This window comes from Acomys minous (assembly GCF_964271855.1).
Source record: "Acomys minous genome assembly, chromosome: 8".
Taxonomy (NCBI): Eukaryota; Metazoa; Chordata; class Mammalia; order Rodentia; family Muridae; genus Acomys; species Acomys minous.
In genome coordinates this window covers 81,344,642-81,370,538 of record NC_140489.1, presented here as the reverse complement: position 1 = coordinate 81,370,538, position 25,897 = coordinate 81,344,642, and the positions used below count along the sequence as shown (strand labels likewise).

At 39.0% G+C, this 25,897-nt stretch overlaps 1 protein-coding gene across 1 annotated transcript; it reads right to left on the bottom strand.

Moving 5' to 3' along the window:
- Positions 1–1,456: 1,456 nt before the first annotated feature.
- Positions 1,457–24,236, bottom strand: DLD (dihydrolipoamide dehydrogenase). Its single transcript, XM_084792578.1, has 14 exons — positions 24,080–24,236; positions 22,492–22,570; positions 17,771–17,850; positions 15,548–15,616; positions 14,990–15,059; positions 13,508–13,608; positions 13,015–13,158; positions 12,205–12,306; positions 6,000–6,190; positions 5,152–5,322; positions 4,136–4,325; positions 3,606–3,743; positions 2,264–2,353; positions 1,457–2,169 (listed from the first exon to the last, which is right to left on the bottom strand). The coding sequence occupies exons 1-14, from the start codon at positions 24,116–24,118 to the stop codon at positions 2,104–2,106; spliced, it is 1,530 nt and encodes a 509-aa protein (XP_084648704.1). The 5' UTR covers positions 24,119–24,236; the 3' UTR covers positions 1,457–2,103.
- Between the last annotated feature and the right edge of the window lie 1,661 nt (positions 24,237–25,897).

Below are 25,897 nucleotides of genomic sequence, written 5' to 3'. Positions count from 1 at the left end.
AGAAAGATGATTAGCCTATGACTGCCAGTTGTATCAACTACATAGCTGAATGGGATAGCAGTCCAGCCTTTCTTGTTCTTCACACATTCATCTTAGGCTCCCCCGCCCCATATCCAACACAGGTGCAAATGAAGCAGGGTCTGGATAAAAGTTTTATACACAGTTATAATTTAAACGAGGCATTTATCTAAGTAAGAATCTTAGTTCTGGCTCATTCATTAACAGCATTCAAACACGCAAACACTCTACTCCCCATGTCTTTTCCACCAAAACCCTTACTTTTATATACTAAATAGCTTAGTGAATAGGACTGTTCCCCCAAGTTCCTTGCACTGAGAGTTTAGTGGATTATAGCAAGGAGATGTTTGGAACTTGTTTTACTCTAAGGTCTTTATGCTTCACTCAGATCGTATTTGTATTCTCATACTGACAACTGAGACTATTGTGTTTTGTATCTGCACAGCTAGGAGATCATATTAAATTACTATTTCCATATTAGAAAATTCCCAGAGAGAAGGGGGCACATTTAAGATATAAATCAACCATCACCCGACCTAAATCTAACACTTTAGATTTTAAGAATAGATCAATTTCACGTCTACTGACACATTAGCATACACAGCACCAACCCTCCTGCTAATTACAAACTGAACAACAGCAACAAAAGGCACTGCAAAGCATATGCACAATGTCACAAACTGCCCAACGCAGTAGACTTCTGGCACAAGACAAACTAAAACAGTTTCAGCTGCAAACTGCTATCAGAGTTTGGAGTTGAGCCCATTTAACTGCCTAGAGCGAGGCAATTGAAGCCTGGAAATAAATCTTTGAACTATAATCAATTCTGCTGTGCAAAAAAATAAAGCATCTGAATGGTCACTGTCCTTTCATTTGTTTTACAGATAATTACTAAATGTTGAGCCTCAACTTTACACGACAATGTTGTTAGAATCGATATTATTCCCACTTCGCTTAAAACTGTATCCTTTACATTGCAGTCAAGTGAATACTTTGCATATTTTAAGTCGTTTTCAATTTTTCTTTTACTATCAAATTTAGGAGGTACTCAATAAATACGAAAGTTCATGGCCTTTCTTGAGATACTTAGTCATTTTACGATTTAGCCATTCAATAACATTTACCAATAAATAAAATTTTGTAGCACTCTTAAAAATGACCATTTACTATGACTAAAAAGATAAAAACATAATTTTAAAAGACCATTTAGCCATGAAAATACAGCTGACTATAGATTCCCTCATTCTGTTTCTCCTTAAATACAGGCTAAATGTTTAATATTTATCTGTAAAACAAATCAAAGAGCAATGACTGTCCAAATGCCTTAATATTGCTGTACAATCTGAAAACAGTACTATAAAAGTAACAATTAAAAGACAATCAGAGGTAGTTAAAAGAATTAGAACCATCTTAATACGCATTCAGAATAACCAGTAAATAAATATTTAAGACATGTTTATTTTGGTATCTCCATTCCCTGGTATAATCATGACTCTCCATTTACCAGTTCTGTGGACAGAATCCTCATTTGGGCAACTGAATGCCCTTTAGACTTACAGACTTTACTATACCTTTTCTACCTCTAAACTGTCAGGAATATAGGAGTTAAATAAAATGAGAGGCAATCACTTTTATTTACATAAGTTTGTTTGTACATATTGAATCTTGTTCTAGTCACTGACTCGTTTCCAATATGAAAACCAAATTTAAAGTAACTTCGTCAGTTTTCTTCAATCTGTTCACATGCATCATCCAGCTCCTCCCTTGTCAACAGATTCACTCCACTAAATTAAAGGTAAAATCTATTAGTGCTAATTCAGTGAAGTCGAATCCTGTAGACACCATGAAACGCAGGTCAGAAACTTTCCAGGATGCTACTATACAGAGCTTTCTGTCTGCATTAATGCACTGGAACAAAATATTTAAAATATAGGTACAAGGTTATTCCATTCTGTTCAAACCTACTAAATACCTTCCAGAAGTTTCATAATTTCATCCTACAAATTCTTGGAACTGGGAGAGTACCCTGTTCAAAAATGTAATGTTGACAACAGCTTCCAGATTTTAGGAAGAGCAATCTTCTAATTAAAAGTTGATTGGTTTGCCAAAAGACGCAGCCAGGTTTGCTTCTCTAAAAGCCTCTGACAAGGTCTGCAAGGGAAGCAACAGACAATTAAGTATGGATAGTTGTGGGCCAAAAGAAAACTTAAGCAGCCATGAAGCCTGTGTATGTTGTAATAATTACCGGATGTGCGTGACAGACTCTAGCTATATCTTCACAGGAAGCTCCATATTCCAATGCCAGGGCAGCTTCATTCACCATTTCTCCAGCACCCTTTAAAGTGAAAAATTATAGTTTCCAAGGCAAAAGTAACTACATGCTATGATTTTAAAAAATCAGGCTTTTTGGCTTTCACACCTTAAGTTTGTCTTAAATCTCTGCCTATTATTACAACAGTGGAAGAACAGTCAGAAGTTTGCCAGTGAAGAAAGGCCTAGGAGAAAAGGTAGCAGAGGAGGGGCTTGGGCTTTGAAGCCAATGAGCTCGGTCCTGCAACTATGCTATTTTTATGTGTTTTATGCAATTCTTTGCTTGAAAAATCATATCTCTCCCATAATACTATAAAAGCAAAATATGAACAGTGAGTTTCTAAGTTAGGAGAAATTGCATATGAAGCACTCAAATATTGTTAAGTTTACTGTTCTTCCACACAGCAGGGGAAAAACACTTCAGACTTACTGACATCTAAGCCTTCCCTCAGAAGGTAACATCCGGGCTGAGACCATGCAAAGGCTGGAAGAGTGCTCTATACTATGAGCTCAATATGCATATGGAAATGTCCCCAAATTACAAACAAAGCTTGGCCTGCTATGAAAAGAAAGCTCATCTTACATGTAAGAAATTAAAGAGTGGGGCTGCACAGATGGCACTGGCTGTTCTTGCATAGGACCCAGGTTCGATTCCCAGCCGCTACATGGTGGCTCAACTCTAATTCCAGTGGATCTGATGCCTTCTCCTAGCCTCTGTGGGCACTGCATGCATGCAGACAAACACCCACACACACAAAATAAAAATGAAAAGGTTAAAAAAAGAAAAAAAATTAGCCAGGTGTGGTGGCATACACTTGTAATCCCAGCACTCGGGAGGCAGAGGCAGGTAGATCTCTGAGTTCGAGGCCAGCCTGGTCTATAAAGCAAGTCCAGGACAGCAAAGGCTACAAAGAGAAACCCTGTCTTAAAAAAGCAAACCAAAAAAAAGAAGAAAAAAAAATTTAACGAGCAAAGACAAAGAACAGAAGATGAGGTCAGAACGTGGGGAGGACAGAGTAGAGTGGGACCAGAGTCAGCAAGGCTTCATTCTAACAGCCTTGAGGTTTTCAAGCATCACTAGTAGGTTTTAGGCAGTGTAGTAGATGACAGGAAAGGCAAGACTATACAAATACAGCTGTGGTACCTTGCTGGGATCAGTGCACAAAATCCTTAGTCAAACTTTCATCAGAGGTAGCAGAATAGAAACAGCTAGTGTACTAAATCTATTAAATGATTCCCAGAAACGTTACTGGGGTCTCTGACTTGGCAATACTTACTGGTCCTAGAATATGTGCTCCCAGTACTCTGTCTGTTGATTTCTGTCCCAGAATCTTCACCATGCCATCCGTGTCAGCATTTGTTTTAGCTCTGCTGTTTGCAGCAAATGGGAATTTACCAACTTTGTACTCAATACCCTGTGGAAAACAAAAAATGAGAAAATATTTTAATCACTGTAACTTTGTTCCCACTGGTGAAATCATCTCTCAAATTAAGAATATAAACCCCAAGAAAATAATTGTTCAGGGTACACTGAAGGAATGACCAAGGCAGGTTAATAAAATTTGATGTGGCAAGAAATGTAAGCAAGTATAAGTGCCAAATATTAAAAAGCTCAGGTTTTTAAGTACACGTGGTTATGATCTTCTCTACTACTGCTGACATATCTAAGGAGTGAATATCTCCTTATGACTCTAACATAAGCAGTAATGTTCTACAGAGCTACTAAAGGCAAAGATGAGTTTTCTAGTCACTGGTGCCATTAGCTCAAACCCTACGATGGAGTGAAACAGCCCACACTTAGGATTACCTCTTCTTTCAATTGCTCTTCTGATTTGCCAACCCAAGCAACCTCGGGGTGTGTGTAAATCACTGATGGCACACAATTATAGTCAATGTGCACAGCACCGCCAGCCATTCCTTCAACACAGATGATGCCTTCATCTTCTGCTTTGTGAGCCAACATTGGACCAGCAACGACATCCCCAATAGCATAGATACTACCAGAAAAAAGAAATGCAGTAAACTTCTAACATCAAAGGAAGTTTAGTTGTATCACAGAAACATACTCTGGCTACTAGGTCACCAAAAAGTACAATCAATCAAATGCAGTGCTTTAGAAACAAGAGCTAAGTATCTAATCTTGTTTGTTTGTTTTCGGGACAGGGTTTCTCTATGTAGCCTTGGCTGTCCTGGATTCATTTTGTACTCACATCAATCCACCTGCCTCTGCCCGCCCCTGAGTGCTGGGATTAAAGCTAAGTATCTAATCTTTGAACCATGAAAAATTCAATTAGTTATATTTGATTTAAAGCCTTATTTTCAAAACAGTAACTGAAATAAAGTTATTTAAAATTTCCAACACTTGAGAGCCTGAGGAGGATCACTTGAGTCTAGCTCAAAACTAGCCTACACTGCAGAGAAGATTTTATCTCTAAACAAAACCAACAGTTTAAATGCAAATAAACATTTTCAATTAAAAATAATAATTTCTAGGCGGTGGTGGCTCACACCTTTAATCCCAGCACTTGGAAAGCAGAGGCAGAAGGATCTGATGTACAGATGGAGTCCAGACAGCCAAAGCTACACAGAGAAACCCTGTCTTAAAAAGTCAAGTATCTATATATGTGTACACACACACATTAGTAACTATGAAGGATTTAAACATTCTTCATTACTATCATTTTTATACGCTTTGTTAAATTATTAGGGTAGAAATGCTAGATATCCCTTTACAACACATGTGTCATTTTTATCTTTATAGACATCCAAAAATATTACGCATATAACATTTTTAAAAAGCAAACAGTTAATTATTCAACTTACTTTGGAATTTTAGTTTGAAATCTGGTATTGACTGGAATTCTACCTCTGGGATCTAGTTCAATTCCAAGCTCTTCTAGTCCCAAATTCTGAGTAAAGGGCCGTCGACCAATACAAACCAAGAGTACATCACAAGAGATAACTTCAGCTTTACCACCAGCAGCAGCTTCAACACTAGATAACAAACAGTGGCCATTGGTATACACATAACTGCACTGACAGCTTCAGAGCCATGACATTTCTACTGCCTTTATTTCATTACAAATATGAGCCACGCAATTAAATACACACATTCTTAAAATCTCATAAAACAAGGCAGTGTATCACAGTGGTAAAGACACAGGTCCCGGGGTTGAGGATGAGCTGACGATGAGCCATGTGGTAGAGCACCTGCTTAGCATGCCTGATGTCTTTGGGGTTTGGTCCCCCAAAATCAAAAGTCTCAAAAAGCTTCTCACTGACCATGCCATTGTGAACAAATTACTTTGTTAAATTAGGTGAGTATTTAATGTCTGCCAAATGAATGATATCAATTTAGTAATCAAAGTCCCCATGTATCTGTCTAAAAATGCTGAATGAATTTTAATAAACACAAGGAGCTTTAAACTGAATGACTATATACAATGAAAAATATATCACAATGAGACTATCTGATTAGGGTGGGTTTTTTTTAAAGCATTCAACTAATTTATAAATTTTAGTTGACTAATTTATAGGCAATACCATGTAATATAAAGCATTAACATGGGTCTAAGTTATAAAAAGTCTAGACTATATCTGTTAATCTGAAAGTGAGTACTTTTCTGAGACAAGCAAGGATGATTTGTCAAAAACAAATGCAGCATACTTACGACACATCAATTTTTCCATCTGACTTCTTGGTGGCACCAGTAACTTTTGTATTCAGTTTAAACTTAAACCCTTGCTTTTGAAGTATACGTTGAAAATTTTTAGATATCTCCATGTCAATTCCAATTCCACCCACATGACCCAAAAATTCAACTGCAGTCACATCTGCACCAAGTCTTTGCCAAACTGAACCCTAAAATTAATTGTAAAAAAAAATCATAAGTTTTCATAGCAACATTTACTAATTATCTCAAATAATGTACTATATTGATTTATTTTGCAAAAGTTTAGGGGAAGCTCTAAGGTTTAAAAGGAAAACAGATAATTTTATCTATTATTCACCTATTCTATGTTTACTGGGTACCTACTTACTACAGGCAGGTACATTATAATTATAATGGTTGTATCAACAAAACTTGCTGCCCCTGGGGACTTTACAATATAGTAGAGGAAGTCAACAACACATAAACCTCATGCTAGAGGATAATCAAGTGCTTTGAGAAAAGGAGAAAACAGAGCTGGGGCCATTTTAGATTGCAGAAGGGTTCTATCTCAGTAACATTACACGAGAGAGTGAAGGAAGCAGACTAGAGCAGTGACGGAGAGAAGAGTGTTCAAGGCGAAGAGTTAAGTGCAAGGGACCTGAGATGAAAGAAGCTTGATGATGTTGATCTTGCACTGGCTTGAGCGCAAGTTGCTTCCGTTGTAAGCCCAAGACGGGGCCCAGTCCTAAACCTGGACTGATGAATCTCTAAGCCTTCAATCATAGCAGCTTCTCTGTACAGTAGATAGTTGATTAATATAGAAACACACAAACGGTCACTGGGCAGAAAAATGAGAGGCAATGGAGTATCCAGCTCTAAATCTATAGCACATACCTTTCCCCAGGGCCCAGGAATCATTACAGAAATTGGGACAGAAAGGTTTTAAGAGCTGTAAGTAGTAGACAAACATCTATAGCAAAACAGTATCTGCTGGGCGTGATAGGGCCACTGCATATAGAACTCATAGTGCTGTGACTGCATTCGTAAAACCTCTCCAAGACTAAGACAGCCAACACCTCAGCATGGACAAGGGCGGGGCTGACAGAATCCTACCCCTGATGAGAAGCTACTGGCAATTGGTAGTGCTGGGGAGGTAAGTTTTCTTCAGGGATGGAATGCCATAAAAGCTACCCATGCTCCAGTAGATGGTCCTACACCTATGTACATACAAACAGCACAAAATAGACTCAGTTTAAAATAAGAGAGAACACACAAAGTTGACAAGAGAAAGTGGTGGAAGGAATAGGGAGAAATCTGGAGGAGAGAGAATGAAGGGTGGATGTTATCAACATACATCACATGTATAAGAAATTCTCAGACATCTAAAAACAAGCATGTTCTTGCTATTAATAATTACTACATTGGCAAAATACTAAGCTGGCTGAGAAAATCTTTTATTTTTTCAATGAAGGAAAAATGCTTACTTTATTCAAATTTGGACTTAAATGGAATGCTGCATTTTAGTAAGTAGCATGACTGACTGCGCAATGATTAAATATGAAATAGCATCAAATTTGAAGTTAGGACAGGGAGTACAGGTCAGTAGCAGAGTGCTTGCCTGGAATGTGCAAGATTCAAGTTCTAATCCTAGAATTGGAAAAAAAAGAACAAACTATGCAGCCTTTTAAAATATATTATTTAATATTTCATATTAAAATCATCTAATAATTTTAAATGACAAGAGTATCTTTCTAACTAAGTTAGATTTACAGTCATTTACAAATTTCATGCATTTTTATGATGAGCATGAACAGGAGAAGAAGTAACACTGGACTATGAAAACTCACAAATAAACATATACAACACTTAACTCAAAATGTATCATGAATATAATGCTCACAGCAGGTGCCTTTGTAACCCTAAGTTAGAAAAAGATACAAGAACAGAGCAGTCTTCCCAGTATCCGAGAGGTAAGGAACTCAAGGCAGTAAGAACATGTCTCAAAAACAAATTAACAGGCAATTACAAGCTAGCTTTTGAAAGGTATTCACCGTATGTCTACTGAGAAATAAAAGCTGACCGTGAGTACTTAACTACATATCAGCAATTGTGCTGGATACTAAGGACACATAGTGAACAAACAGCTATGATCTCTGTCCTCATGTTTATGATTTAATGAAATCAAGAGGATCAGGTAACATCAAGGAAGATCAATGTTATAAGAAACAGCCTCCAGGTGCAACAGAGCAAACAGCAGGAGCACCTAAGAACCTCCACTCTCATGAAGCACGACTCAATATTCCAAGAACTGAGAAGTGAGAAATATCACAGTGGGCACTAGGAAGGCAGAGACAAGCAAGTCTCTGTAAGCTCAAGGTCAGCATTGATACACACTGAGACACTCTCAAAAACAAATCCAAAGTAAACAAAACAGAAAAAAACAAACAAACAAAAGAGAACTATCCTAGAGGGGAATGTTTACCAATAGGTGTAATGCTTGCTCAGAACTGATATTCTGATACAACCAAAGCAGAGCTGGCGAGGGAGAGGAGGTGGCCATTAAGCTGGAGAAATAAACCCGCATCACAAAGTGCTTATCCTCAAACAACACTAAGGTTAGGTTTTCCTAACAGACTTCAGCCAAGAAAGGAAAAGGACATGATTACACATCTTTCTTGTAGCCACTATGAAGACCACAGATTAGACTAGGGTAAGATATGATGCTGGCCTAAACTAGGATCCAAGTGACTCTCACTGGAACCAGGGAATGACTGACTATGGGACAAGAGGTCAGGTGAGAAATCAGGTATCTACTAGCGCTCTTATGGAAGCTTCTACAAGGAGAGAAGCACACACACTGAAGAGGGAAATGCTAGATGAGAAATGGGTGTGGCATTGTTTGGAAGGAAAAATGAAGATAGAAAAGTGCTTTAAAAAAACAAACAAACAAACAACAACAACAACAAAAAAAAAAACCAGAGTTTCTCTGTGTAGCCTTGGTTGTCCTGGACTCACTTTGTAGACCAGGCTGGCCTTGAACTCACAGTGATCCACCTGCCTCTGCCTCCCCAGCGCTGGGATTAAAGGTGTGCGCCACCAAGCCTGGCTAGAAAAGTGCTCTTTTAAGTGAACAGAATTATCTATGAAACACATTAAGTGGAGATGCTATATATTCAGAAATAAAAATCCAGAGGCAGAGAGAGCAAGTATTAGGTTATAGATATGGTAGGTTCTTGGGTAAGTAAGATGATAAGGAGAACATTGTGTGGAGAGACCCAAAGAGTCAAGGAGAAAAACCTAGCTAAGGAACCTAAAGTAAATTAATAAAAGAAAAGTAAAAACAGAAATGTGAGTAAGTAATTTTTAAAAAAAGTTAACCCAGAAGGTAGATATAAATCCAGCACAAGATGAAGTCTGAAAAGGTAGAAAAATTTCCAAGGCAAAAAAAATCACAAAGCCAACTGCTACTAAGCACAGCAGGAAAGAAAACAGTCCATGGATCGAACAATAAAACCAATTTGTGTCCCTTTCAGGAGCAATTTCTTGGCACAAAAGGCCACGGCCTGAGGATTAAATGGAAGGTGGTGGAACAAAACACGAATACTCTTTTGAGAAATTTAATGGAAAAAAGAAAAGTAAGAGGGAAATTAGTAACTGAAAGACAAAGGCTTTCAAGAAGGCTTATTCATTCACATACACATAAGTATGTGTCTGCAAGGAAATGCATCTGAGCACGTGTGTGACACATACCCAGGTATAAACACAGAGGCATGTTCAACTGTAAATCAGAAGGAAAATATACAGATTGGTAGTACATGTGTACAATCCTAGAACTCAGGTGGCAGAGGCAGGAGAGCTGCTGCAAGTTCAAAGCCAGTCTAATCTACATATCAAGTTCTAGGCCTGCCAGAGATATATGAGGCTCTCTCCAGAGGGTGGGGGCTAACACAAATTAAAAGGAAAAAAGCCCACACAAGTAAGTAATTGTGAGGGCGGAAAAACATGTTATGAAGTATGAAAGAGAGCTGAAGAGATTAGTCTTATCAGGCACAGGAGTGCTTATGCATGCCACGCTTTTCTTGTACATTACTCAGGAAGTTCCATGTGAGGGCAGGGGAGCAAGTGTGCCAGTAGAGATAGAACACGAGTGGGGAATTCAGTGGCCATGGCAGAGACCAGAACTCAGCTAGGGAAATAATGGATCATCAGCCAGGCTGAAGTTCATGATGAGGTCTGTGACTTCAACAAGAACTTAAATAAGCACTAACCCAAAGAGCCTTCTTTCCCCCAGATGCAGACACTACCCTGGGGATAGCATGGGAAGACTGACGGCTAAAGTCAAACAAGACTAAAGTTTGTCCCGGCAAGTATGTCACAAAAGTAAAGCCAAGCCAGGCGTAGTGGCACATGCCTTTAATCCCAGCACTCAGAGGCAGAGGCAGGTGGATCGCTGTGAGTTCAAGGCCAGCCTGGTCTACAAGCAAGTCTAGGACAGCCACGGCTACACAGAGAAACCCTGTCTCGAAAAACCTGAAAAAGAAAGAAAGAAAGAAAGAAAGAAAGAAAGAAAGAAAGAAAGAAAGAAAGAAAAGAAAAGAAAAGAAAAGAAAGAGAGAGAGAGAGAAAAGTAAAGCCAGCTAAGCCTGATAGTACGTAAGTCTGTAATCCTCATTACCCAGGAAGCAGAGACAGGGATATCACATGTTCAACAAAGTGAATTAAAGGCCAGCTTTGACAACTTTTTGAAAAGACCTGACTCAAAATAAAAGTAAAGAGAGGGCTAGGGATTTAGGTTAGTGGTTCAATGCTTGCCTAGCATGCTTGAGGCCTGTATTAACAAGACAAGCAATTAACACTAGTCATTATGTTCCATCACCAGTATAAAAAAGGCGACTCACATTTAATAGAGCTTATAAGAGAACAGTTCAAAGTAATCGGTTGTGAAATCTAAACTGATCAGGAAAGCAGTCAAGACTGGAAAACAGGTAACAACAACAACAAAAAAACTACTCAATTTCTGAACTAGAAAAATTAAGAGAAGAGCATGACCAGGGGAAGTCTGAGCTGAGGACAGCAGAGGTAGAGCATGTGGTGGCCCCACAAGAGAGCACCTGATATAAAGGGGAAAGTTCACTAGAAAGATGTAGAAGCTTGCCAAACAGACAAGAAAGGACGGTGAGAATTACTATAGCTCAGAACTGTTAGTATCTTGGCATTTCTAAAATAAATGTTAGGGAGAGGAAAGAGTAACTGTGTGTGCTATCTTGAGGAGTGCGGAATTTACTGGAATGCATTTGCTCAGATGAAAACTATTTTTCAGTATGTTACGGGTTATCAGATTAAAAAAAGAGACCAGTTTCAATGATAAGAAATGGTGAGAAAGCTGAGCATGGTGGCGCACACCTGTAATCCCAGTGTTTGGGAGGCAGAGGGAAGCAGATCTCTGAGTTTGAGGCCAACCTGGTCTAAAAAATGAGTCTAGGATAGCAAAGCCTACACAGACACACCCTGTCTCAATAGACCAAAACTAAAACAAAATACAAAAAAATGAAACTGAGAAAACAAAGAAGCAGACTATGAAACAAAGGACATACAGAATACTAATGATTTACCTAAATAAGTTACAATGGAAGAAAAGGTGTGTTTGTTATTACTATAAGTTTTAAGAAAAAAAAAAAATCAATGCCGACTGACCTAAAATGTTATACAAAGAATCAAATAAAAGTAGAGTTTTTTGTTTTGTTTTGTTTAAGACTATTTTATAAGAACGGCTACAATGCATACGCCTGGTGCCCTCAGAGGAGAAGAGGGCACAAACCCCCTAGAACTGGAGTTGCAGATAGTTGAAGCAACCATGTGGGCGCTGGAAACTGACCCCAGCTCCTGCAAGAGTAGCAAGAGCTCTTTAGCTACTGAGTCATCTCTCCCTTTCATCTATTACCTTAAACGGGCCCAATCTTGTACTTTTCTTGAGAGAGGGAGATTTCATTTTTAATTCTGTGTGTATGTGCACGTGGGTATGTGGCCATGAGCAGCGGTGGTGAACTCGTGGAGCTGGAGTTCAGGTAATTGTGAGCTGCTTGATATGGGTGCTGGGAACGAAGCTCGGGTCCCTTGGTAGAACAGTTTGTGCTGCTTGCCATGAGCTCTCTCTCCAGCCTCCAAGAAGAGGTTTTGAGTCCCTTTTGATACCACAGAGGCAAAAAGGAAAGCTACTACTTACCAATTCTACACCAATTACTCCTGCACCAATAACAACCAACTTCTCTGGAACCTTTTTTAAGGACAAAGCTCCCGTAGATGACACTATAGTATCTTCATCAATCTATTTTAAAAAAGCAAAAACAGTAAGCAGACTCACTTGTGAAAAGCTAGTATGTTATTATCTGTGATCTCATTCCCTTTTATCTCATTTATTTGCTTTGATGTATCTATGGCTTCAATATATCACAATTTCATCAACTCTCATCAAAACGCTAATCTGAAATTTTATCATTTGACATTCCAAAATAAAATGGTTAATTTTAACTTTGTGTTTTGTTGTTGTTGTGTTTGTATATGTGTTTGTGTGTGTGGAGGCCAAAAGTCAGCCTTAGCCATCATTCAGAAGCTCTGCTGGGATGCTGCCCATGCCTCCACGACCAGCTGTTCACATGGATGTGTAACAAGCCCTGTATCTACTGGGCTTTCTCACCAGCTCTTTTTCTGAGGCAGTCTCACTATGTAGTCCTGGCTGCTAGACCAGCTTAGCATTGACCTTATGGCAATCTCCCTCCTGCCTCTGCCTCCTAAATGCTGTAACTACAGACACTCACCACCATGCCTAGCTTAACTTCATACTGAACTCAAATGTATTATAAACTGTTCTATATCTTATAATCACTGCAAAATAATGAGAAGTAGCTTTGCAAGGCTAAATGGCTGCCAAATTACGTTTCAGTCAGTAACCACTCAACATGTATGAACAGCATAAATTTATTAAAACCTATTTTGCAAAGAAGGTTTTAAGAAATAAATTAGAAAGCATAAATACCGTGATTCCAGGGAAAGGAGTAACTTCTGAACCCGTAGCTATAAGGATGTTTTTTGTACCAATAACCTGAGTGCTGCCATCGGCTTTTGTAGCTGTCACCTCATTTTTGCCAGTTATTTTTCCAAATCCATTGACGTGAACAACCTTTATAAAGTAATATTTATACATTCACAATGCTTAAAATGCTTTTCTGATAATAGTAACTGGAACATAAAATGCTTCCTTAATAATATGCAATGCATGTAGCAGCAGAAACACTGTTCGGGGACATCTGTTTCAGGGCAGTCTTACTTTGGATTTTCTTTTGGGTTTTACTCTTTGTAAGGTCTGGATGATAATAAACGCATTTCATTACTTTTTAAATGTTTTAGTACTGTTTTAAATTAAATAAATATCCCACAGCAGGCCAAGATCATAAAACATCACTGTTAGCATAAAGCAATTATTTCCTGTATATGTGAAATAAACAGAAATCTGAACACTGCACACTAACCTTATTTTGTTTGAATAAGTGGGCGATTCCCCCTGTTAGTGCCTTCACTGCAGAACTCTTCTGCTCCATCATCTTCTCTAAATTCAAGCGAACTTCTGACACTGTAATTTGTTAAACAAATCTTTTCATTACTTAAACTCTGATAGCAATATATGATAGTTTTTGACTAATCAAGGTCGGAAAATATTCATCTCAATGTTGATAAAACTATATAAAAGTCAGCATTAACTTTTAAAATGTAATAACTGTTATAGCCACAGCCAGTAAAGCCACATCACCACATCATTAACAACAGAACTACCAAGCATTGTTAAATGTGCATCTGTGCCAGAAACACAGTCCAAAATAGAAATATCCTACTCTACTGTGACCCATTCCACAAATACTTTATGATGGTTACTAGTCTAAGTAAAAAATTGGAAAATAAAACATCCCCTGAAATTATATAAGATAAAAGTTAAGATGTCATGAAACAAAACCAGTTAAATATATACGTGAACACTTCAAAATACAAAAAGCTTAACAGGAGTTTAATCAACTACACTTTAAAATTCATTTAACACAGAACACTAAAGCAACAATGTAAGAAAAAATAGTTCAGCTCAACAAAACTGCAGAGATAAAGACACAGCAATCAGCCCACGAAGCCAACACATAGGCAGACTGTTAGACATTTCTGACTTACAAAGGCGCCAAGACAAAAGGTAAAGCCTATGCTGCCTGTAATGTGCATCTCCTGACAAATCCTGTGTCTTCTAACATCATGGTACTTTCACAGAGTGTGACATATTTGCTGTGACTGATATATAATCATGTATATGCTCAATGGATTACCTATACAATCTCTTTCAGAAACCTACTACTGTGAAAATAATGCCATGAAGTACAGTAAGTCTATCTCCTGGATACAGACCAAATGCAAGAGTTTATAAGTGGTCCTTTCCCTCTCCCTCTCCTCTGTTCTGTTCTCCCCACCACCAGCTCAGAAAGGCCTGTGTTCTTTCCTTCAGTCTCACCTGTCTAACACAGCACTCAGGAATATAGGCTCACAAGGTGAGAGAGAAATAAAAACCATCTCTTCACTGACGCCCAAAAAACAGAACTTAGGCAAAAGCTTGCAAAGGCAGAGAAGCTGCCATGGTAGAAATCTGAACCTAAACATTCTTATGTAAAACTCTCTAAATTTCAATATTTTAAAAAAAGATTTATTTATTATTTATACAATATTCTGCCCGCACGTGTGCCTGCCGCCACAAGAAGGTACCAGATCTCATTATAGATGGTCACGAGCCACCATGTGGTTGCTGGGAATTGAACTCGGGATCTTTGGAAGAACAGATGGTGCTCTTAACCTCTGAGCCCAATTTCAAGATTTTTATCCCACTCATCTTTCAATAAACAGCTTTCACACACAGACACATCAGTATTTAGCTAGAAGAGTCAAACACGTCTGGTACTACTAGCTATAAAAAGTACACTTACTTTCAATTCCCCTAGATGCAAAATCTTTTCCATGGGCCATATGGTAGTAATGAGAATTATTCAATAAAGCCTAAAAGAAGTAAGGCAAAGTTACCAATTACTCATAAACAGACTCTATAACCAGAAAGCACTTACAAAATGGCATTTCTATTTAGAATAGTACATCCTATCACATGAATTCATCTTTCCTTCTTATACAATTAACAAGAAAAACAACACTGACATAAAACAAGAATAAAAACAAAACAAAGTAATTTTCTTTAATAGTAAAACAACAAAAACACATTTCAAGCTGGCAGGTTAGCCGGGACTTCATGTTTCCATAGGGAGGAACAAACACATACACACAAAATTACTAATTATCTTTTCACCAGCAATGGAAAGCTAAAGAGAAAACAAAAACAAAGCCCGAACATTGAAGTCTGGAAGAGGAGGAAAGTTTAGAAAAGAAAAAGTCTTCTAAGGAACTGTGTTAGATCACCAATTTAGTCTCAAGACATCTCTGAAACAAGCAGGTAATAGAAAACAATCTCTGCAGTGCTTGACACACAAGCTCACCTTTGAAGGAATACAACCAACATTCAAGCACGTTCCACCTAGTGTTTCATTCTTCTCAATGCAGACTGTCTACAATCAAAGAGAACAATATTTAATAACATGTAATATGCATATTTCATTCCACTAAAATTCCAAATATGTCTTAATTGTTCTGCAAAGCAAGCTCCTAAGCTCTGTCTTTTCAGACTAAAAGAATCCTTTGAGGAGGGCTGGAGAGATGGCTAAAAGCACTGACTGTTCTTCCAAAGGACCCCGGTTCAATTCCCAGCACCCAAGTAGCAACTCACAACTATCTGTAACTCCAAGATATGACACCTTTCCACAGACATGCATGCAGGCAAAATGCACCTAAAATAAAAGTAAACAAATTAAAAAAAAAAAAAAAAAGAATCCTTTGAGGGCCAGTCCTGCAGATCCAAAGCTGCAGGATCTCCACGACACAGGGCAACAACAGAATATCCAGGAGGAGTTCTGGTCAAGACTCAGTATGACAGTGTAGCAGAAGCCAGAGGCCTCGAACAGACCAATGACTCACTGCAGTGAACATTTGCAAGGAAAGATGAGTGGGCAAAAGAATACACTGCGACACACTGTGAAACACCAGCTCCGTGACAAGATGTTTTTGTGTTTTTATTCTATTTTTTATTTTCATTTGTAGGGGAGACTGCAAGGACGTAGAGAAGACACAAAGGGACGGGGTGACGAGTAGAATTAGGGTGCATGATGTGGTATTCACAAAGAATTAATAAAAAGGGTTTCTTGGGGGTGGGGATTACAATTCAGATATATCATGAATAATAATAATAATAATAATAATCAAACAATAAGTTTTTTTTAATTTTAAAGTAAATAAAATACAGAGTAAAAAAGAAATTGACAGAGAAATTTTGCTCTCATTTTCCTATGGTTTACCTATATTCTTCCTCCCTGTGCTTCCTCAAACTCCAACAGGACTTTTCCCTGTATAATATTTAAAAATTATTCAGTGCTTTAAGTGAGCTAAACTTCTTATCATATATATAGTATTTGTTATGGGTACTGTTGAGGTAAACTTGAGTTGGTTGGAAACATTATGCCATGACCATACTTGAGATGTACTAGAAAACCCAGCTGCTTAGAGAATGAGAGTTGTGCGCCCTCTTGTTTTTTATAAATAAGAAATCCAAAAGTATACCACTTATTCTTAATGTCATTTTATCCTACCAAGTTTGTCGTTGTTTTATACACCAGAATAGTGTTTGTACGAAAAGTTATGCCCTTCTAAACTACTATTTATACTCACAAGATATTTTCTTTACTTTGTAAATATTTTTTTCTTTTTTAAAACGTTCTTTACTTTTTACATATACATATACATAAATATAATAATTTATATTATTACACAGATATACAATAAACTACCAATAGCAAGAAGAACCATGACACAATCAGGAATTACATAAATGTTACATTCTTAGTGTTTTGATACAAAAAGTTTTTTAAAAAGAACCTTTTAAAATCTATCATCTGAATAAAAAATCAGACTAACTCAGGAATAAATTATTCTAAAAAGATTTTTATCCAACATTACCATGTAAGTGTTTTATTTATCACTATATCATATCACAAATGTATTTAGAAACTGAAATGAAGTATTTCAGAAGAAAAATAACTGACTTTTCTATACTATGAGACTACTACAACCATTAAGTCCCATCAGTCTCAAGTTTACAAATAATCTACAGTTTAAAAAAATATATATAAAAATTCCAGCTGGGCATGGGGGCATATGCCTATAATGCCAGCACTCAGGAAGGCAGAGCAAGTGGATTGCTGTGAATTCTAGGCCAGCCTGGCCTACAAAGCGAGTCCAGGACAGCCAAGGCTACACAGAGAAATCCTGTTGGGAGGTGGTGGGGGGAGATACTCCTGAGCTAAAGAAGTGGCTCAGTGGTTAAGAGAACTAACTGCTCTTCCAGAGAACCTAGGCTCAATTCCCAACACAAACATGGCAGTCTGTAACTATAGTCCCAAAGGCTCTGAGGCCATCTTTTGGCCTCATGTGGATACCATATGCACACAGTGGACAAACATATATGTATGCATGTGAAACACCCAAATACGTAAAAGTTTGGGTTTTTTTTTTTAATTAATTCCCATGTTTTTACCTGTTCAGCACTTTGTGACTAAAACCAGCTTGGTCCATAATAAAACAAAGCAATATCTACTTTGGGTCTATCTTACCTTAAAGCCTAATTGTGCAGCTTTGATGGCAGCAACATATCCTCCAGGCCCAGAACCTATCACTGTCACATCAGCATCAACTATAACAAAAACAAATTGATATAAAATGGTAAATACTAACATTTACCAAAACATCCCAAATAATCTGCATGTTCTGCACAGCATTATTTTGTTCCTAGATACATGATGTATTTTGATGCCACTAAGAATGGTACACATTTTGAAATCCTTTTTATCTTCTATTCATTATAACATATATAAATACAACAAAGTCCTAGACTATGAACCCTGTATCCAGCTGCCACTTACTGGTTATCATATGCCAATGTCATACTCTCCCGTAATATGAGGAAGGCATGGATAACAAAAGCATAACATTTCCAAGAAGAAATAACAAATAAACTGACTAGCCCAACCTATCTAGAAATTAAGTGGCAGAGCCAACTAAGCTTTTTGACCCAACATCTGGTATTCGTTCATTTAATACAATCCCATTCTTTAGTTTCAGCCTCCATATATTAAAATCCCAAAGAGCAAAGCTTTAAACCTCATTAGTACAAGGTGACCTTGGGTAATATGATCTGCTTCACTTCAACCCTTCATCTGCAAAATAATCACACACACAAAAAAACTTTACTTATAGTAATTATACAGAATGCTGAAGGCTGAAAGAGGTTCTTAAAACTGTCAATGGCCTTAATCTCCAAGCTGTTTTGCAAGCTTCTCCCCTAAATATGTTATAATCATTCTTACCCCAAAGTGCTCATCATCTGAAATCTTAAATGGATTATAATTAACTTTCTGATGATAATCTTAAATACTCTTAGTCTTTAAGAATAAAACAGAAGCTGGGTGTTGTGGTGCACGCCTTTAATCCCAGCACTCAGGAGGCAGAGGCAGGCAGATCTCTGTTAGTTGGAGGCTAGGCTAGTCTACAGAGCGAATCCAGGACAGCCAAGGCTATACAGAGAAACCTTGTCTTGAAAAACCAAACCAAACAAGCAAGAATAAAATAAGAACTTACACAAATCTAGGTTCAAATAATAACTATATAACCTTAAATTCTTTTTTAAAAAATGTCAATTCTCTGAGCATCAATACAACATATGGGTAATAGTGATAATGTCTACAGTTCAAGGTTGTTAATGACCAAAGAAAATACATGTCAAGAACTTAAGAAGGTGCTGGGTACCTACAAAGCACTTAGTGAGTGTTGCTTTCTTCCTTAGATCTGCCTGCCATATTCTGTCTGGGCAGCTTTGAGAAAATGAGTGCCCAGCCTCAGTCCCATTCAGGCAACAGCCTACACTGCTAGCCCTTGTGCCAGATCTAAAAAGCCCAGCTTAGATCTTATTTTCTCACTCTTCATTAATGTCTGTCTGTTACTCAAATAACTCCACCTTACTAAGTACAGCACCTTCTCCCTTTCAGTATCTATTTCTCCAAGTTCATCTCCCACCGCATTCTGTACACCCATCTATCCCAAGCAGTTTAAGCTTCAGTGTACACTGTGTCATCATTATCTAGAACTACATATTGACAGCATGCAGCCCACATTTCAAACACTAAGCTCTCGCAATGTACGTACATGATAATTACTCTGCCTCTTATAATCTGATTAGAGAGAAATAAAATTACCATAAAGTCCAACCTATAACCAGAATGATCTTTAAAATAAGTTCGATCCTATGATGGCTCTGCTTAAAATATCTTACTGACTCCTAACTTCCTATCTGAGAAGTGGACTCTCAATGTTCAGTGTGTCACAGCTATGACGCTTTATGGATTAAATATACTGTGCTTCTTTCCACATTGCAATGTTCACCCATTTCCACTCATCCCTCTTCAGGGATGTCTTGGCTTCTTTTTCTGTTGAGTGACAAAATAGAGCAACTTAAAGGTAGCTTTATTTTGGATCACAGTTTATGACAGGAAAGCTAAGATACCAGGAGCTTGAAGAAGCTGGGGACATCATACCCACAAACAGAAAGCAGAGCTCAGCACACATTCTCTATTTTGTATTGTCTAGGATGCCCTGCCCAGGTAGTAGTCCCCTCCACAATTAAGATGGATTTTCTCTATCGAGTATTGTAATCAAGATAATTCTTTAAAGGCTAACCTAGCCTCATGGGTATGTCTCCAGACTTGTCTCTTAAGTTATTCCAGATGTTGGCAAGTTGACAATTACAACAATCATTATAGACATACACATAAAACCTTAAGATAAAATTATGCAACCATTCCCTATCCACATACAGATTTCATAAATCCCTGTCCTTGGGATCTGGACTATCTATCGTAATTATTTGTTAGATGTGTGTGTTCGCCAGGAGACTGTGAAACCTAGAGAAGCTGAGTTTTGTTTGTTTAGATCACTGTTATATCCAAGCAGCTAACGAAATAACTAAGCACAAAACAGTAATTAATACTCATGGAAATAATGAATATACTAAAACAGCGAATGAATAAAATATGACGTAAGTGCAACAGATTTGTGCCTGTTGTGAAATGCAAGGTCATTATCAACAGTAACAGGACTTCACCCAGCTTGATGAATTTGCTTTATAATAACATTCAAGGGCCGCGAGTAGTGGCGCACGCCTTTAAACCCAGCACTTGGGAGGCAGAGGCAGGAGGATCGCTGTGAGTTCGAGGCCAGCCTGGTCTACAAAGCGAGTCCAGGACAGCCAAGGATACATAGAGAAACCTTGTCTTGAAAAACCTAAAAACAAAACAAACAAACAAACAAACAAAAGAATATTCAAACATCTAGTGTTGTAACAGACATCGTATCGCAAGCTTTGATTTCCTCAAGCTGGTCAATCACTATTCTTCTATGAAAGCAGAATAAAAATAGTGAGTGTTGGGTCAAGAGTCAAGAGGATCCTCTACCTCTCTAAGAGCTTCTTTATCCCTAACGCAGGAGAGGTAACAGAGAGGTGTGCACAAAGTAGGACAGACATTAAGGCTGTGCCTGGAATAAAAATGAGCCTGTACGTGTCAGATAATAGTACTGGCATTTTAGCTGGTACTATTTTGTATGGTGACCCTTCTGGACTATTTTGTGATATAGTAACTAAAATAGAGAGGGCCTCAGTAAGCATGCAGTGAGGACCAACTGTGCCTTCCTAGGTACTAAGGGAAAATCAGTCTTTGCCCTGATGAAGCTTCTATTTTTGAAGGGAAAACAGTTCTTAAATAAATACCTCAGCTACATGGAATTATGCTTATTTTATATTTACAATTTGCCAATGCCAAGAGACCACCAAACCCCTTGATTAAAGAGCATTCTGCCTCTATTTTAGTATATTTTTCTGTTGTTTATCAACACCATGACTAAAGGCAACTTAGGGAGGAAAGTGTTTCACCTTCCAGGGAAGCCAAGTCAGGACCCGGAAGACAGGAAATAAAGCAGAGGCCCTGCACAATGCTGCTTCCTGGCTTGCTCAGCTTGCCTTCTTACATAGCCCAGGACTAGCAGGATTGGACTCTTCCACATCAACCACCCATCAAAAAGACATGCTACAAACACACCCTCAGGCCAGTCCCATGGAAATAATTTCTCACATGAAGGGTTTCTTTTCCCAGGTGACTCTAGTTTGGGTCAAGTAGGCATAAACCAGCACGCGGTCTCCCTCCACTAAAATATAAGTGTCTGTACAAAGGCTGAAAAGAAAACAGAAGGTTCTGAATAGATCTTAACATTCTGTCACATGACACCTAAGGCTGTCTTCTGATCTCCACACCTGCACTGTGGCAAGCACACAGGCACTCACACACTCACACTCACCTTAGCATAGGCACAAAATTAAAGAGAAAAAGATTTTTAAATTTAAATTTTAATGGGTGAGTCCAGTAAATAGATCACTCCATTTTTTAAACTTTATTTATTTATTTATTTATTTATTTATTTATTTATTTGGCACTAGGAAGTTAAATACCTCACTAAAAGCCCATTTTTTCTATTCCAAGTGCTTATAAAAAACATTATCTTTTATAGAAAATTCAGAACTTCAAGAAAGCATTAAGAAGAAAATTACACACCACTGTTCCCTTTTATGTATATAATAATAATCTTAAAGAATTTCATTCAAGATGCCAAAAGTAAAAAAAAAAAAAAAGATGCCAAAAGTCATCATTGTCACCGCTCTGAAACAATTAACACAATCTGACCCAGTAGACAAATTAGTTCTTAAAGCTGTAATCACATGATATTGCTCAACTCAAAAGCCACCTGTGGCTCTCCATCACCAATGGAGCAAGCCCATACACCACCTGGTCCGGAGTGTTCAATGATCTGATCCTGCCCTACCTCTTCTGTTTCTTGGGACTTTGCACAGCCACCCTAGTCTTTCTTCTGGAGGTTCCCAAATTAAGTTCCATCTCAGACCTTTCTCACTGAAGCAACATTTCATACCCTCACTCCCTTCTCAGACACCATCTCCTCCAAACGCTTTCCCTGACACTCCTAGATGCCCAGTAACTCGCTTTAATTTTCAATTATTTCTCCCAACATGTTACCTATGTATTGTTTGCCTTATAGTATCAGCCTAAGTGTCTGCCTTGCTTATTATCTCTTGTAACATAGTAGGTGTTCAATCAACAATAAACAAATATATAGATCAATTCTAACACCAAATAACTTACTCATTCACTTTCTTTTATATATAAATGGGAAAGAGCTATTAGCTCATTTGAAAACTCCTGGATCAAGTACTTACTTGGTTGATCTGCGTAAGTTCTTAAAGGCACTGAAGAAACTCCTTGTAGGCCATGAGATATCCGATTGAAATGGCCTCTCTAGAAAAAAAGACAAATACAGGCTGATGAGATAGCTCACTGGCTCCTGGCACCAAGACTGACTTCCCAAGTTCAATCCCTGGGAACCATATGATGGAAAAGAGAACTGACTCCCAGAAGCTGTTATCTTACCTAGCATACTCGTGCCTACCCATATGCACATCATAAATAAATGTAATTTGAAAGGTTTGATGACAGCACACTGGGGCTAATGTATCAAGCACTGATTTAATGGACTTTCTGTGCCATAAAGGGGTATCCTACCAGTTTCTTTGTCAATAGTATTTAACTTTCACAATCTTACCTTTGCTTGACCTGCCTTATTATCATCAATATTCAATGAACCATCTCATATTAAACTTAATAAAAATATACTTAATGGCTTACAGTTTCATTGAAATTTCAAAAAGCATGGCTAATTTTAATGCCTGAAACTTCAGCAACATTCATTTCACTTGTCATCACGATTCCTAACTAATCTAACAGTCTGATGTCACCTACAACATCAATGAAGATGTTCTTGAATCTATGAACAGGAAACTAGGCTAGGAAATGTACCAACAGTGTAGTGTACCCACAGTCTGGAAGTTCCACACGCTGCATCATAATCTCACACTCTCTAAGCTCTCGTGCCTACCATTTCCTAAGGCCAGCGACACAAAGAAACAGGGCTCCAGACCCTATCACAGAGAACAAATCAATGGAAGGCAATGACAATATCGCCTGATGGAGCAATGCTTTTACTTGGAGGCAACTTCTATAGATGAAATCAAAGACATGTTAACCAAAAGAGGAGCAAAGAACTCTCTATGCTACTTTTAGTCCCAGCTTAGCTTTTCCCTAAAAGAAATGACATTCTGCATGTTACATTTAACTTGTGAGGGCACAGACGACTCAGGTGTGACACAAAAGGCGGATCTCTTCATTGTCTCTAAAAGTTTTCACGCTACTCTGCCCTTAGGCCGCGTGCATTCAATTTGGCATTATTTGGTTGACAGGTGAAACGGGAAAGTTGTTTGGACGACGAAGAACGCCACATTTAAAAATAAAAGCCCAAGAGCCTGACTGATGGCAGACTGCTAGTTTAGAGTCGCGAATGCAGAGGACCTAGGCGGAACTCGCAGGGCTGCGTGCCGGGGTTGGCCACGTCTGGGCCACTCGGGCCTCAAGGTTACCTAGCCACCGCAGGACCAGGCCACCCCGGGGTAGGGTTGGGAGGAGGCAAAAGGGGTGAAGGGGCAGGCCGCCGCGCGTGACGAGGGTCATTTACTCGTCCCCGTCGCCAGGGGGAAGCCCCAGCCCCTCGGCCCACGCCCGGAAGTGCGGAGTGGAGCAGCGGGCAGTCCCCGGCCACGGCCGATGCTCCCCGTTGCCTCCGGAGGCCGGACTGAACCGGTGCAGAGGCGGGGCCGCGTCGGTTCCGGGCGGGAGGCCGCGGCAGGGCCCACACGCTTGCGTCTGTGTGCTTCTGTGTGGGGTCCAGCACCTCCCCTCGCAGGCGGCCCTCACCTTGGCCAAGGAGCAGTACACACGACTCCAGCTCTGCATCTTCCCTCGTGCCTGTCCCTACCGCCACCGTTTTCACCTCCGCTGAGCGCCTGGTAGGCTTATCCAAGGTCTCCCCACCCTGCGCCTGCGCAAGAGCATACGTCATCGCGGAGGAGCAGCGCGATTGGTCCGAGAGGCAGAGGCTTTCCGGTCGCTACGTCGTCCGCTGTCGTGAAGGGCACCGCGCTTTATGGCCGCCGGGGACTCCGGGAAATGTTGCCAAAGTGTCTGGGTAGTAGAGGTGCAAACTCTTCACTGAAAGACGGACTAAGGAAATAAAAATGTTGTTTGCTCAGTGAAGCCTACAGAAAGTAAAATTTGAATAAGAAAGAAAAGTTTGACAACTTGACAAGCTCATGGTTGTGCTAGACATTCGTGGACATAGGCTCTATCTACCTTTACAAAAACCGTGTGAACGAACTCTGGTGGCCCATATCTGACCCCGTCCCCTGGATGAGGAGGCCTGATGGCACTCAGAGGAAGAATAGCAGGCTACCAAGAAGAGACTTGATACCCTATGAGCATATACAGGGGGAGGAAGTCCCCCTCAGTCACAGTCATAGAATAGGGGAGTAAGGAGAAAATGGGAGGGAGGGAAAAATGGGAGGATACAAGGGATGGGATAACAATTGAGATGTAATATTAATAAATTAATAAAATATATTTATAAATAAAGAAGTAATGAAGAATTAAAAAAAAACCGTGTGAAGTATTTCCATTTTCTGGATGGATCCATGAGAGCTTAAAGAAAGCAACGGAGAGATACCTGCAACCTAGGGGATAAAGGCTTTGCTTTTAACTGCCGGTTTATAATCTCTGTTCTCAAAGGCCATGTAAGGGATAGGCGGGCCACAGACTTTAGCCAACATCCTGCTCTGAAAACTATGCTAAGGAGGAACTATAGGAAACAAACTATCTTCTATTTCTGTATTTTGGAATCGCGCCTCCCCTGTAGAGCAAACTAGAAAGGATTGGGATGGCGGAAGAGACGTTAGGTTTTCATAGAATAGCATGCACCTAAAAGATTGCTAACTATTGTTTATAAGATTGAGCATGGAGGTCTAAGGTCTGATTCCCACTTTGTAATAACGGTCTTTAATTTATGTAAGCCTTAATTCTACATTTCTCAAAAGTTTATAGAGTACTGAACTCCATAGAGTTAAGCATTAGATGGATATTACTGCTCACCTATATTTTTCTTCTTACCATTTTGAGGTAAGAAGACATGGATAAATGATTTTTAATGTTATGAAGAGAGCTAGCTGTTACCAAACATTTACACACACACATGGTTGCGCTTGTGCGCGGACACACAAACACACACACACACACACACACACACACACACACACACACACCCCTTTTCCCTTTGAGAGAGTGTCTCACGTGTCCCAGGCTGGCTTTAAACTCTATATACAGCTGAGAATGACCTTGGCCTTATGGTCCTTCTGCCTTCATTCCCTGAATGCTGGGATTACAGGTGACTACAGCCATGCCAAATTCATTTGTTCCTGAGTGCTGCAGATGGAAGCCAGGGTCTCTAGGATGCCAGGCAAGCCCTCTACCAGCTAAGTCACATCTTCAGCCCTTATTCTTCCCTTTCATGTACTAATAGAGTGCTCAGCTGGACAGATATTCAGAATAGCAGGTGCCTTCTCCAGCTTCCATACAGCTGTAAGTAGGCATAGACCAAGTACTGACCAATGCCCGTCTCCATTTATTGTGTGTTAATTTATAACAGGTAATCTTTTGTGGAATAACTCTCATTGTAGTGTATTT